This window comes from Prionailurus bengalensis, chromosome D1 (genome assembly GCF_016509475.1).
Source record: "Prionailurus bengalensis isolate Pbe53 chromosome D1, Fcat_Pben_1.1_paternal_pri, whole genome shotgun sequence".
Lineage (NCBI taxonomy): Eukaryota > Metazoa > Chordata > Mammalia > Carnivora > Felidae > Prionailurus > Prionailurus bengalensis.
This window is the reverse complement of record NC_057346.1, coordinates 107,594,383-107,608,016: the sequence shown is the minus strand read 5'-3', so window position 1 is coordinate 107,608,016 and position 13,634 is coordinate 107,594,383. Positions and strand designations below refer to the sequence as shown.

Sequence of the window (13,634 nt, the reverse complement as noted above, 5' to 3'; positions counted from 1 at the left end):
TGCACTTTACAACTCCCATCCTGTAAAAATCCCACAGGAGATGAGCCTGACACTTCTCTCTCACTCTTTGCCCCTGGATGGTCCTCGTCCAGAAGCACAGCTTACACGTCAGTGGGGGGCAAGGGTGGTCCTTTGTGCCTGCTTTAAATGCTTCCACCTACTAATTTCAAAGTATAGGAACTCGAAATTTTGGCTGAATAAGGCAAAAGCTCCATTTGACTAGAGACTTTGGTGTGGGAGTTCTGGAAGAAGTTCCTCTCTCCTATGCCTACAGTATTTTACCTCACAGAACAAGGAGGGGAGTTAAAAATGGCAGAATGAAAAATCAACTTCCAAGTAAGCACCCTGTTCACACCAAGTAAATGCACTGGAATTGAAAAAGGCCCTTCATGTGTTGTTTATCCTTCAAAACAGCTCCTCTTTACTTTTATTCCCCAAACTGCCTTTTCAAAAAAGATTTAGTATTTGTATTTAGGTGTTGGTAACTTAACTACTGAAAACATTGTGATCTAGGAAACAAGTAAACAATAATGTCATCAGAGTTCTTCCTAAAAAGAGTGAATAGCTTAGAATCATTATAGTTACTGTCTGGTTACTCCCCCCACCCCCTCGTCCTCACTAAGGAAATTTATTACTTTTAATTAAAAGGATAGCTGGAACATGGAAAACCATACACATCAGTGAAGAAATACTATGCATATTCATACAAAGGAGGCTTGAAATATTCAGGTATAGGTTTTCCTACACTTGAATTTTCTCATGTTCACAAAACAGGAAAAGACAAATTCTCGTGCAAAACAGTATCAGCAACTTTCAGCCACAGCATCAAAATAGGAAGTTAGCCAGCAGACACTTTGCAGCCAAGCTAGATCCTAAACAAAAAGTCTCTTTTGTACAAAGAAAAATGTTTTGGTTTTGTTAAAAAAAAGGCTGTAACTGGCAAATTTCTTCCCTCAACACTTGCCCCAAAGTTCAGTGTTTAACTTCCTATTCCAGATGCCTACTGCATTACTCAAATTGAATGCAAATGTTCATTACTGCAAATGTGCTCCCAGCTCTCCAGGGTAGGTGGTTCCTCTCTTTCCCATCTTATTTTCACCTACTTTTCTTCCATGTTTTCTAAAGAAAACCAGAGTATTTTCCAGCCTCCACTCTTATCAAAGGTTTCAAAAGTAGAAACCAAATTTCAGTTTGATTTTGTGCTGACGGAGGGAGCACATATCCCCAACGATACTAAATTATATCACTAACAGCGGTAATATGGTTCAAATAGTAATTTCTGCCTCTTCCCCTGCTCTCATGACTGTAACATCAACCTGAAAATGACACCTCTAAAAAATATCCGCAAACCCTAAACTGCGACTAATAGACTTTACCATAGGCAGTGTTTATGGGCATGGACTTTGGAGTTCTCCATCTGTCTGTCACTCTGTGATCTTGAGCAAGTTATTGCACCATTTTAAACCCAGTGTTCTCATCTGGTAAAAGAGCTAGCAGTGCCTTTTCCTCCATAAAACTGGCTGTGAGGAGTAAATGAGATGGTTCTCATCAAGTATTGAACAAGGTAAAAGCTCAATAAAAACGAGCCACATCCTACGTCTATACCTCTGTTGGTATCCTTATTTACAGTCAGGAAAACACCGTGAAAATGTATTCCCTTATTTTGAAATACTCAGGGATTAGGCTGAAATTAAATTCTGCTTGATGAGAAAAAAGGAATCTATAAGAAAAAGACTACAAAGGACGAACTCAGGAGTACAGTTTATTTAAAAAGAAACGGAGGGGCGCCTAGGTGGCTCAGTCAGCTGAGCGTCTGACTCTTGGTTTCGGCTCAGGTCATGATCTCGCTGGTTTGTGAGCTCGAGCCCCACATCAGGCTTTGTGCTGACAGTGCAGAGGCTGCTTCAGATTCTCTCTCTCCGCCCCTCCCCCCCAAGTAAATGAACTTAAAAAATAAATAAATAAAAAGAAATGGAGTATTCTATTGTCATTACAAATGTATTTAATAGCTGTCAAAAAGTTTACTTTGCTAATTTAAATAGTTGTATACTTCAAAGTAGTACAATTTTATAAACATTATATAATTTTATAAGTATTATGTAATTTTATTTTCTGTCCTTCCTTTATTCAGTCCAAATTAATGGCAGTTTTTTGTAAATGGGATAGCCCTGAAGGCCAATAATGATAACTATTTTAGGACTGAAGATGTCATTCTTAAATATGAAAACGTCCTACTCAATAACTGCTACATATTGCTTAATATGGTTTAGATACATAAAAGTGAGACACAATTCTCCAAGACTAAATAAATGGTCAAGGGCTATGGAAGCCAGAGACAGATTAGTTAGTTGCGTTGATGCCAGTGATGGACTTAAGGTTCCTCTTTTTTTTTTTTTTAATGATTTCTTTCTTTCTTTTTTTTTAATTTTTTTTTCAACGTTTTTTATTTATTTTTGGGACAGAGAGAGACAGAGCATGAATGGGGGAGGGGCAGAGAGAGAGGGAGACACAGAATCGGAAACAGGCTCCAGGCTCCGAGCCATCAGCCCAGAGCCTGACGCGGGGCTCGAACTCACGGACCGCGAGATCGTGACCTGGCTGACGTCGGACGCTTAACTGACTGCGCCACCCAGGCGCCCCAATGATTTATTTCTTTTGAGAGAGAGATAGAGAGCCATGAGCAGAGGAGGGACAGAGACAGAGAGAGACAGAGAGAGACAGAGACAGACAGAGAGACAGAGAATCCAAAGCAGGCCCCAGGCTCTGAGCTGTCAGCACAGAGCCCATTGTGGGGCTCAAACTCACAAAACCATGAGATCATGACCTGAACTGAAGTTGGACACTTAACCGGCTGAGCCACCCAGGTGCCCCTCAAGGTTCCTGGTGGTAGCAGCAGTCACTCTGAAAGTCCTGCGTTGGGCCAGACTGGTCTCAGCTATTCTCCCCAGGGTTTTTAAGCCAGTTAATCAAGGACATCAACATCCTCTTTCCTCATTTTTATTAAGGCATTCTAGAAGCTACCATTCTTGGCTATTCTGGAATATACCTAATTACTTGCCAAGGTGTTTCCTCAAACAGCAGGCTGATCTCTAGACTTGACAATGAAGTAGAACACCAATTGGGTTACTTTTCCATTACGTGGTGGTTTTTTTTGTTGTTGTTTTGGTTTTTTTTGGTTTGTTTTTGCAAGAGAAAAATGTTAGTACTAATACAGGTTAGACTGTATTGATGAGAAAAAGGGAATCAAGAAGAAGAAGACTACAAAGGACCAACTCAGGAGTACAGTTTATTTAAAAAGAAATGGAGGGGCACCTGGGTGGCTCAGTCTGCTGAGCCTCCGTTCCTGGGACCTTCAGGGGTACAGCTTTTTAAACTGTTACTCTACTGGGCACCTGGGAGGCTCAGTTGGCTAAGTGTCCGACTCTTGATTTTGTGGGATCAAGCTCTGTGTTGGGCTCTGTGCTGACAGCACAAGTCTGCTTGGGATTCTCTCTCTGCTACTCCCCACCCCCCTCAAAATAAGTAAATAAGCTTAAAAAAAAAACCCAAAACTGCCACTTTATGATACCCTTTTTAACAATAACATTATCCTAAATCTGCACTGGTCAAAATAGCTATAAGCAAGAAGGAAAAATGGCAAGTCTATTTTCTTTTACAAACTCACTATGCCACTGAAGTCTACTTAAACCTTAGTTTTTAATTAACAAAATCCTTTATTTACCTCCATTCTACTTGAATGTATGTGTATTTTTCCTAACAGGACCTAAAATAATTTTTGAAGCTATGACACTTATCTTGTCAACATTCCATATGTTAGGGATGTTGTGCTTGGCTTACACTGTTACACTATTTACGATATCAGGATATCAATGATCCCCTTTTTGAAAAAAGTGACTAAAAGTTATAAGCATGAAGAATTTATTTTTAAAAGATCTCAAATATTTACAACAGAGAGAATGTAATGATTTGTCCCATTTACACTATGATATTTTTACCAGTTTATCTTCCAGAGTAGAATACATGTAACACCTACTTGCCTAAATTATTAAATTTCTCATAAAGAAAAAAATTAAAAATATCATTTGGTTGGGCTCCAGATGTTGAGTCTCTTTGTAGATTTCAGTTATTTTCTAGTATTCACAAAATATCTATTTTTTAATATAAATGCTTAATTAAAAAAATGTTGTTTAATGTTTATTTATTTTTGAAAGAAACAGAGACATAATGTGAGTGGGTTGGGGCAGAGAGAGAGGGAGGCACAGAATCTGAAGCAGGCTCCAGGCTCTGAGCTGTCAGCACAGAACCTGATGCGGGGCTCGAACTCACAAGCTGTGAGATCATGACCTGAGCTAAAGTCGGACGCTCAACTGACTGAGCCACCCAGGCGGCCCATATAAATGCTTAATTTTAGAGGTCATGATTTGACCCCAAGATACCCAAATTCACACAATGAGACACATTACAAAGGGGCTGGGGGGGGATCTAATATTATCAGTCTGAATTAAAAGCAATAAATTATTTACCATGCTTTCTAAGAAGCAGATTAAACCCCTGAAAAAATATACTTGTTCACTTTATCCCATTATATTTTTATTCTTATAAGGTCAAAGTCTTCCTACCAAACCAGCAGTCACACTTTGCATCTACAGATGGGACAATTCCAGCAGGGACAATAATCTGTTTGCACAGGGCTTCTCAGACCTATCTAGTGAGTTTAATTACCTTTTTTTAAAATAAGGGTTTTCCATTGACCTATATTTTAGGTCAAGTACAACCACAGAAATGAAACTGTACTTTATTATCAGTGCAAATGTGCTCTCCCTTGCAGATTCTTGGTAGTGCTACCCCCACATACAGCTATCACACTCCAATTCCCTTCTTCACTGGCTAGGAAATTAAACAAACAAGCAACCCCACAATCCCTAGGAAAACAAGCCTTGCTTTTCAAAAAGTCAACTGACTTGTTCAATGTCCCTAGGCAATTTGGTACGAGCCTAGCTCTTGGGACAAATCTCAGATAAATTCACACTAAAGTACTCTAGCTAGGTTGATGGATTAGCAGTTCAGCAGAAGCACACTTTTATACTGTCTTTCCAAATCTACTACCTCTCTAAACCAGTTACATAACTGCAAATCAGTAAGTTAAATGCATCCTGCAGTGAGTTGTTTTCTGAGCCACAATTCTGTCTGCTCTAAATTCTGTGGCCGAGTTTATAACCTTTAAGAAATGCTCAAAACTATACCTAAAGCTTTTGCTCTGTTAAAAGAGTCCACCTACCTAGCCTTAATCTATTAACCTTTATAGGAAATCCAATGCAAACTGCTAAATATGAAGAATTGGTTTACAGATTTTATTTCAAGGGATTTGGGAGCAATAGAAAACTTGTGCCTCATATCCCCAGTTACAGCCTCTTTCTCAACATTTTTCTTTTATAAATGCACACAAAAAAATGACAGACTTGCCTTGTGAGGTCGAAAATAGAGATACAGGCTGAGAGGAAGAGGAAGAAACAAAGGAATCTGAAAGAAAATATACAGCGTGAGAATTTGACAACCTCACACAGGAATTTTAACTTCAACTCTCCTTTTTTTTTTTTTTTTTGGCCAAGCATCATAATTTCATTGGGTTTGAGCAAGATGGGAAAACTCAAATCTTTACTTCCATTTACTGTTTTCACTCACCTGGCAGCAAAACCTTATTTCATTTTCAAGATGCATTTCTAAAAGTTAATTTAATTTTTTGGATCAAATATTCTCACCCTCAGAGAACGAAAAGAGGAACCCCTAGCATTTTAAAACAAATATAACCTCAAGAAAGATGATACTCCCCTGCAAGTCTTTTTGGGAAAGAAAAAATAAGAATCTTAGTACTAATTGATATTTCCTTTTAACTATTTTCAACTGCATTCGAAGAGTTAGTCACTAATATGAGCATTTAAAGTTATATACTTGGCAAATATGCAAAGTGGACCCTGATTACGTTAAAAAAAATCACAAATAATCCACTAGGCAAACAGGACTACATGAGAAACCTTCCACCTTCTAAAATTATACTCCTCTAAATTTGGCAACATTTATCAGAATTTTAAATGCACGTACTATCCCCACCAACCACCAATATTCTTTTGAATTTGGCCAGTTATACTTCTAGGAATATAACATAAAATATTGTCACAGAGTATAAAAACATGTTTATAAGAATATTTATAAAAGCAGTGGTCATAAATATTAGGAATCATCAAAATGACCACCAACAGAAAACTAGTTACATCCAAACAATGGAATACTTGCTGCTATGAAAAAGAATAAAGGCACAGCTATGTATGTTGATACAGTTGATGAAAAAGCAAAGGGCAGAGATATATACATATGCCCCCGTTTGTTAACTGGCAACAAAGGGGACTAGCAAAAGGGACTTTAAGGTTTGAGGTGGGGGAGATTTGCTTCTAACGACAACCTTTGGCCCTTTAAAAACAAACAAACAAACCAAAGCATATAAATTATCTTTTCAGTAAATACAGAAAAAAAATTAATAAAAATAGCATGGGAAAAGCAACCTCCCCCCAAATGCCCCTAAACATACTGGCCTTTACTTGTTACCTCCTTTTTTCCTTGCAATTATAAACATGTTTTTACAAACATTAGAAATAAAATGGGGGAGACTGCTTTAAAGGACTGGGCTATAGCTATATTGTAAGTACTTAGTCAACAAATATGGAGAACATAACACCAAGACAGTTTAGTGGACAAGTAGCAGTAATTCAGTAACTCAAGACCAGACTTTTAAAATTCATTGCTTTTTAATCATCTTAAGATAAAACACCACATTTGCCACTACAAATGAAAAACTGTTTTCCGTTATTTATTTTAGTAATCTCTACTCCCAACGCGGGGCTCAAACTCACAACCCTGAGATCAAGAGTTGTACACTCCTCCAACTGAGCCAGCCAGGAACCCCATCTCTCTTCGTTTTAAAGCAAGCATTTCTATAGGTTTCTTTAATGTTTCCAGATGGGTTCATCCCTATATGCATTTACCTTCAACATTAAATCTCCACCAGATGATGAGTTTAAATTTGAATAAGCAAAAACCAAATGCTGAAAAAGCCCAATGCCAAAAATGATCCTATGAATTTACCCATCCACCTCCACCTAACACCCCCTCCTATGGAAAATTTTAACACACAAATTCTTATGCATCACATCTACTCTGATACAAAACACAGATAACCAGTAACAATTTGCCAAAACAGATCCTGTGAACTTGCCTATCTACCTCTACCTAACATCCCCTCCTAATGGAAAATTTTAACATACAAATTCTTATACATATGACATTCCATTCATATATATACATATATTCATACATATATGAAAAGATATACATGAAAATGTTAACTGGATGGTACTACTCACTGGTTTTTAATTTTCTTTGTATTTTTTTCTTGAATTTTGTTATAGACATACATTTTTCAAGAATTCTAAATTTCTAATTTCTAATTGCCCTCTCCTTACAAGGAACAGGTAAGCAACCTGAGAGGAGAAAAAGGACACCTCAAATGGGATCTCTAACAGGTCTTCCAATAAAATTTTAGTGAATAATCTTTTTAGTCTTCACACCACTAGATTTTTAATCCTCGTAAGACTTTAATCTGCAACTGTCAAAACTACCACACACACACACACAAATCATGCCACTTTGAAAACAGGTTGTTCCATTTACTGAGTCCTGAATGCTGATAGACACTGAACTAAATACTTCTATGCATATTAAATGAAATCGTTACAAACCTCACTTATGATTTAAAAAAAAAAAAATGAAAACCTGAAGCTTGTGTCAAGAATCAGTATTCAAATCCACACTTTTCCTGGAAGTCTGTGCCTTTCTTTTTATATAATTCTATCCACCAGTCAGATTACCTATCTTATATGCTAGTTACCTAAAAATTTACTAGTCAAGTTTATGTTTTAAAACTTCATCAGACCAGTAAAATAAGATCTTGTCCCCAACTTTTAACCCTTCTCTCCCTAGCAGCATACTGAGTGGGTGAGAAGTGGAAAAACAGGTGCAAAGAGAGCAAAAGGGCACACTAGAGTAGGTTTTCAAATTTGTGTCAAGCCTGTGCCAGATACTGTTGGGGGCAGAGGGAATAGGAAGAGAGGTGCTTTGGACTGTACATGAGACTTCGGTTTTCATTTATTATTGAGGGGAAATAAACCAAATAAATCTCACTGTTTGAATTTACTAACCCCCATTAAAATATTATTCCAACAAATTATTTATTTTAGTGACAGCTGTCCTTCAACACCAGCAGAATACAAACTATATTTTTACACAGAGAAACAAGGTTCGGTTATTAAGGCATCTTTCAATACATAAGGAAAAGTAGTATTTGAAACTTTATCTAAAACTCATATAATGAAAATTAGAAATCCATCAGCTCTTTCAAACATCTTTCTCTCTAACGTTAAAATTAAATATTCTTTTCATTACTTAGTTTTCCTGTTTGCCTATAAAGGTAGGCTCCTCGAAAAGGGTTTCTATTCTTTCTCGTGACCACAATTCCTGATGATAACTCATATCATTTCAGTAGAAATGCTAAACTAAGCCAACTAATGCCCTCTCTCCTATCAGAATTCCAGGGATAAGCAGACCAATTTTTTCCCCAAAATTTATTCCATTTTTCCCTCATATTTTTTCTATTACTGCATCACTGAAGAGAAGTAGTGAAAGTGGGCCTCCTTGCCTCTCCCAAAGCAATTCTGATTTCATGATTAAGGGTTTCTTTAAAACAAACTTTTAATTTTAGAATAATTTTAGATTTACAGAAAAGGCCCAAAGGTGGTAGAGTATTGCTTTATATCCAGCGCTCACTTTCTCCCATTGTTAACAAGTTATGTTAATATGGTGGTACATTTGTACAATTAATGAACACTGATACATTTCATTACTTTTTCCCTAAAGCCCTTTTTCTGTTCCAAAATCCCATCCAGGATACCATATCACATTTTGTCATCAAGTCTCCTTAGTCTCTTTTAGACTATGACAATTTCTCAGGCTTTCCTTGCTTTTGATGGTCTTGACAGTTTTGAGGGAGCATTTGTCAGATACTTTACAGAATGTCCCTCAATTTGGGTTTGTCTCATGTTTAGATGTTCTTCTCATGGTTAGACTGGAGTTTTGGGTTTTGGGGAAGACTACAACCTAGGTGAAGGGTCCTCCTTCTAACATATCAAGGGTATATACTATCTCAATATGACTTACCACTGAAGATGTTAACCTTGATCCCTTGGTTGAGGGAGTTTGCCAGGTTTCTCCAGGTAGTACTTCTCCCCCATCCTTCCGTACTGTACTCTCTGGAAGCCAAGTCACTAAGCACTTCCTACTTTAAGTCTTTTATTAGAACACTAAAAGAGTTGGGTTTCTTTGTACATTTATGGAATAAATGTATATATAATCCAAGAGAAGAACAATCAGAACTCTTGTTGCAAAAGAAACATAATAGAAAGTCTAACAGAAACTAAATGGACTGTGTTAATAGGAAATTGGCTACAAATATTTTAATGACCCAATTTCTAAAACAGCACTACATTTACTTTTAGAAATGTCTTACCCTTCTCCAAATAGTATTCAAGATCAATGTAGTGAATCAAAATCTCGTATTTTTTTTAGGAATGAGATGGAAATTAGACTTATTTTAACATATTTAAAAATCCTGACACATCAGACTAGCCTACCACTGAGTCCTTATTCGAAATGGAGTCTAACACACCAAAACGTGGCATTCAGGTGGTTACAAAACAGAGACTTTTCTGGATTAAAACCATTAGTGAAAAATACCTCAAGTCCAGACGTAAAGAAGCCAATCTTAAACACAAGATATATTTATTACAGATACAGTTTTATGGGCTTACATAAAAACCCTCTTCTTAGCACCTATGTCAATGTATCAATTTCCACAGGAATAAGTTTTTTGCAAAGCTCCTAATTTGATTTTCAAAAACCAAACATTCCTCATCTGTGGTTTATGAACAATTTCACAGCAGTTCATGAACTCTGTGAAAGCTTATGCACTACTTTGTTTATATGCCTGTTTTTCTGGGAATAAAATGTCTCCAACCATTCATTTCATAAATATTTATTAAACACCTATTATAAACCAAGGACTAGTTTTAGTTGCTTAACAAAAATGATTAGTTGCTCATCCAAAAATATCTGAGGGCCTGCTTTGCACCAGGTCCTGCTCAGATATTAGAAATAGAGCAGTGAATGGGGCACCTGGGTGGCTCAGTCAGTTAAGCGTCCGACTTCAGCTCAGGTCATGATCTCATGGTCCGTGAGTTCAAGCCCCGTGTCAGGCTCTGGGCTAACAGCTTGGAGCCTGGAGCCCGCTTCGGATTCTGTGTCTCCCTCTCTCTCTGACCCTCCCCCCATTCATGCTCTCTGTCTCAAAAATAAATAAACGTTAAAAAAAAAAAAAGAAATAGAGCAGTGAAGAGGCGCCTGGGTGGCTCAGTCGGTTAAGCATCTGACTCTTGATTTTGGCTCAGGTCATGATCTCATGGTTCGTGAGATTGAGCCCTGCATCAGGCACTGTGCTGACAGCGCAGAGCCTGCTTGGGATTCTCTCTCTCCCTCTGCCCCTCCCTCCTCTCTTTCTCTCAAAAAATTAAATAAATAAATAAATAAATAAAAAAAGGCAGTGAATAAAACAGCAAAAATCTCTACTCTGATGGAACTTGCATCTAGTGTAGAAGACAGACAATAAAGAAAGTAAGTCAGATCATATACTATATAAATATAGTAAGATTGTGACAGATATAACAGATGGTAAGAAATACAAAGGAGTGGAGCCCTATAAGGTGTTTTTTCTTGTTCGATTTAGATAAGGTGGTCAAAGACCTAAAGAAAGTGAGGGAGTGAAAAGCTGTGAAGATATATGGGGGCAGAGCATCCTAGGCAGAGTGAACAGCAAATAACACTCTGAGGTAGAGGAGTGTTCCTGGTGTGAACAGTAAGGAAGCTACTGTGGCTGAAGCTGGGTGAGCAAGGGGGAGGGTGAGACCGGCATTGACTCTTGAGTGTGATCAGAAGCTACTGGAGCATTTGCCCATGAATGACATGATCCGACTTATGTTTTTCACAGGCTTACACCATCTGCTGTATGGAATACAGACTGAAAAGAGGCAAGGGATAAAGTATAAAGACCAGTTAGGAGGCAAATGCAATAATCCAGCGGAGCTATGATAGCAGCCTGGACCAGGGTAACAACGGAGGTCGAGAAAAATGGTTAGACGCTGGATATGTTCTGAGCATAGAATCAATAGGATTTGCTGATGTTATATGAAGGAAGGAGTCAAGGATGACTTCAAGCTTCTTGATTTGGGCAAAATATGGACAGAATGACTGTTTACTGAGATGCACAAGACTGTGAGAAGAACAGACTTATAAAAGATCAGGAGTTCAAGTTTAGACACAGTAAGTATGAGATGCCCATAGACATGAAGACTGAAGATAAAGATTTGGAAGTCACCAATTTATAGATGGTATTACAAACCACAAGATGGCTCTCATAAATGAGACCAGAGCACAGAGAAAAGTTCTGAGAAGTAAGTCCTGGAACACTCTAAATTTTAGACGTTGGGGAGACAAAAAAAGAATTAGCAATATGAAATCCCAATAATTAGTGGTTGCCAAGGAATGAAGGGAGAAATGGAGAGTGACTGCTACAGGTACAGAGTTTCTTTTGGGGGTGATGAAAATGTTCTGGAACTAGACAGTGGTGATAGTTGCATAACCTTGGGGATATATATATATATATATATATATAAACATTTTAATATGGTGCTTTTTATGTTATGTGAATTGTATCTCAAAAAAAAAAAAAAAAAAAAAAGGAGAGGTGAAGGAGGAGGAGAAGAACTAGCAAAAGACACAAAGGAGGAGCAGCCAGTGATAGAGCATGTGGTGTCGTGGAAGACTAAAGGAAAAGTATTATTTCAAAGAGGAAGCAAGTGATCAATTTTACCAGAAGCTGCTGATAGGGCATTTAAGATGAGGACTAAGAAGTGGCTATTGGATTTAAAATGTGGAAAATAACTAGTGAGCACAACAGAAGTTTCTATAGAAAAGCAGAGCAATACGGCACATGGCTTAGGAAGCATGGGATCAAAAATTAAATTTTTAAAGAATTTATTTATTTAAATTTGTTAGTTTAACATACAGTCAGAAATTAAACTTTTTAAGTTCAACCAATAACTGAAGTGAAGAGGGTGACTGAAAGATTTTTATCACAGGTTGTTTCAAATTTTAAAGAGAGGCAGTATGTGTATTCAAAAGAGAACTGAATTGGACCCTCAATGATCCCTTAGTTTTATCCTACCCTCAACTTTACAGCAACAAACGTTTAGGCATGTCACTTAATCTCCCTAAGCCTGATTCCTCATCTGTAAAATGACGCTTATATCACTATCTATGTCATAGATAGACATAACACAAGTCTTTCTCTTATTGAATATAGCTTCCAGAGATATAGATATCTGTTTTACCTGCCTATCTCCCAAAGAGCTTTACTATATGCTCAAACATTTGTTAAGTTAATGTACGGGCACAACTTACACAACAAAGCAAGACACAAAGATAAGATATAAAAATCAAATATTTCTATCTCCTATATAAAAGACACTGCATTGCTGAAATGCTTTCAGGTAACAGGACAAAAGGGCATCTGTATCAGTTTTGCTAAAAAAGTTTTCCAGGATACCCTTCAATATCCTCAAGGGCAAGGTGCCAATGAGGAACGTGTCAGAAAGCTCCAACCGCCTCTCCTGGTTAGGTTATGATGATATGCTTACAGGGAGAAATAAAACAGCTGATTGGAGAAAATAGGTAAGTATGTTTCTTCGAAATTAAAAAAGAAAATCGTAAGAGAAGGCTACCTTCTGACACACCCTTTCCTAATAAAGCAAACACCAATCTGATACAGTATTTAAAGGGATTCTCTCTGAAACTGCACTATCACAGAGTAAAAATGTCTTACATAAGTCACAAGAATGCAGCAAAAGACTTCAATGACGCAATCACAAGCAATACTGATTATAGCTAAACTTACGTGGCATATACAATTTTTCAAAACATCTGTGGCATACTCAATGACCAAAAATAATTCTAGAATTAACAGCTGCAATAAATGAACTGAGTAAAAAGTCAAGTCAGTTTCCTGGGCAGCTTCTGAATAAGATAATTATATAAACATAATATCAACTTGATAATTTTTATCTAAAAAGCTTTACTATTAAATTAACATATTTTTCACAAGCCTATAAAGTTTTGGAGGCAGTTATAAAATTCATCATTAACAGTAAAGCTGAACATAAACTATTAAGTACATACAACAAACATGTGTAATTATTCATTTATTTGGAGCCTTTTATAATTCCACTTGGAATTACAAAAACGGTTAAGTTCTAGGATTCCTGCTAAAGGGAAGTGCTTTTCTATAGAACAAACAGCCTCAAAAAAACTGGAAACCTTAACTCTCCCTAAACTTCAATGACATGTCACCAACTCCCTCACTACTAAACTTCATTTACAAGTGCTTGAAACACACACAGGATTAAAGAGGTAAGTGAGCC

General features: G+C 37.1%; 1 protein-coding gene across 4 annotated transcripts in view; it reads right to left on the bottom strand.

Moving 5' to 3' along the window:
• Positions 1–13,634, bottom strand: part of RTN3 (reticulon 3) — a 60,076-nt gene that overhangs the window by 42,133 nt on the left and 4,309 nt on the right. For 2 of the 4 annotated variants that reach the window (XM_043581489.1, XM_043581494.1), the window contains exon 2: positions 5,464–5,520. The exons of the other annotated variants lie outside the window; for them this stretch is intronic. In XM_043581489.1, coding sequence (XP_043437424.1) covers positions 5,464–5,520 — 57 coding nt within the window. The remainder of the gene's footprint in view (positions 1–5,463; positions 5,521–13,634) is intronic. 4 annotated transcript variants of the gene reach the window in all.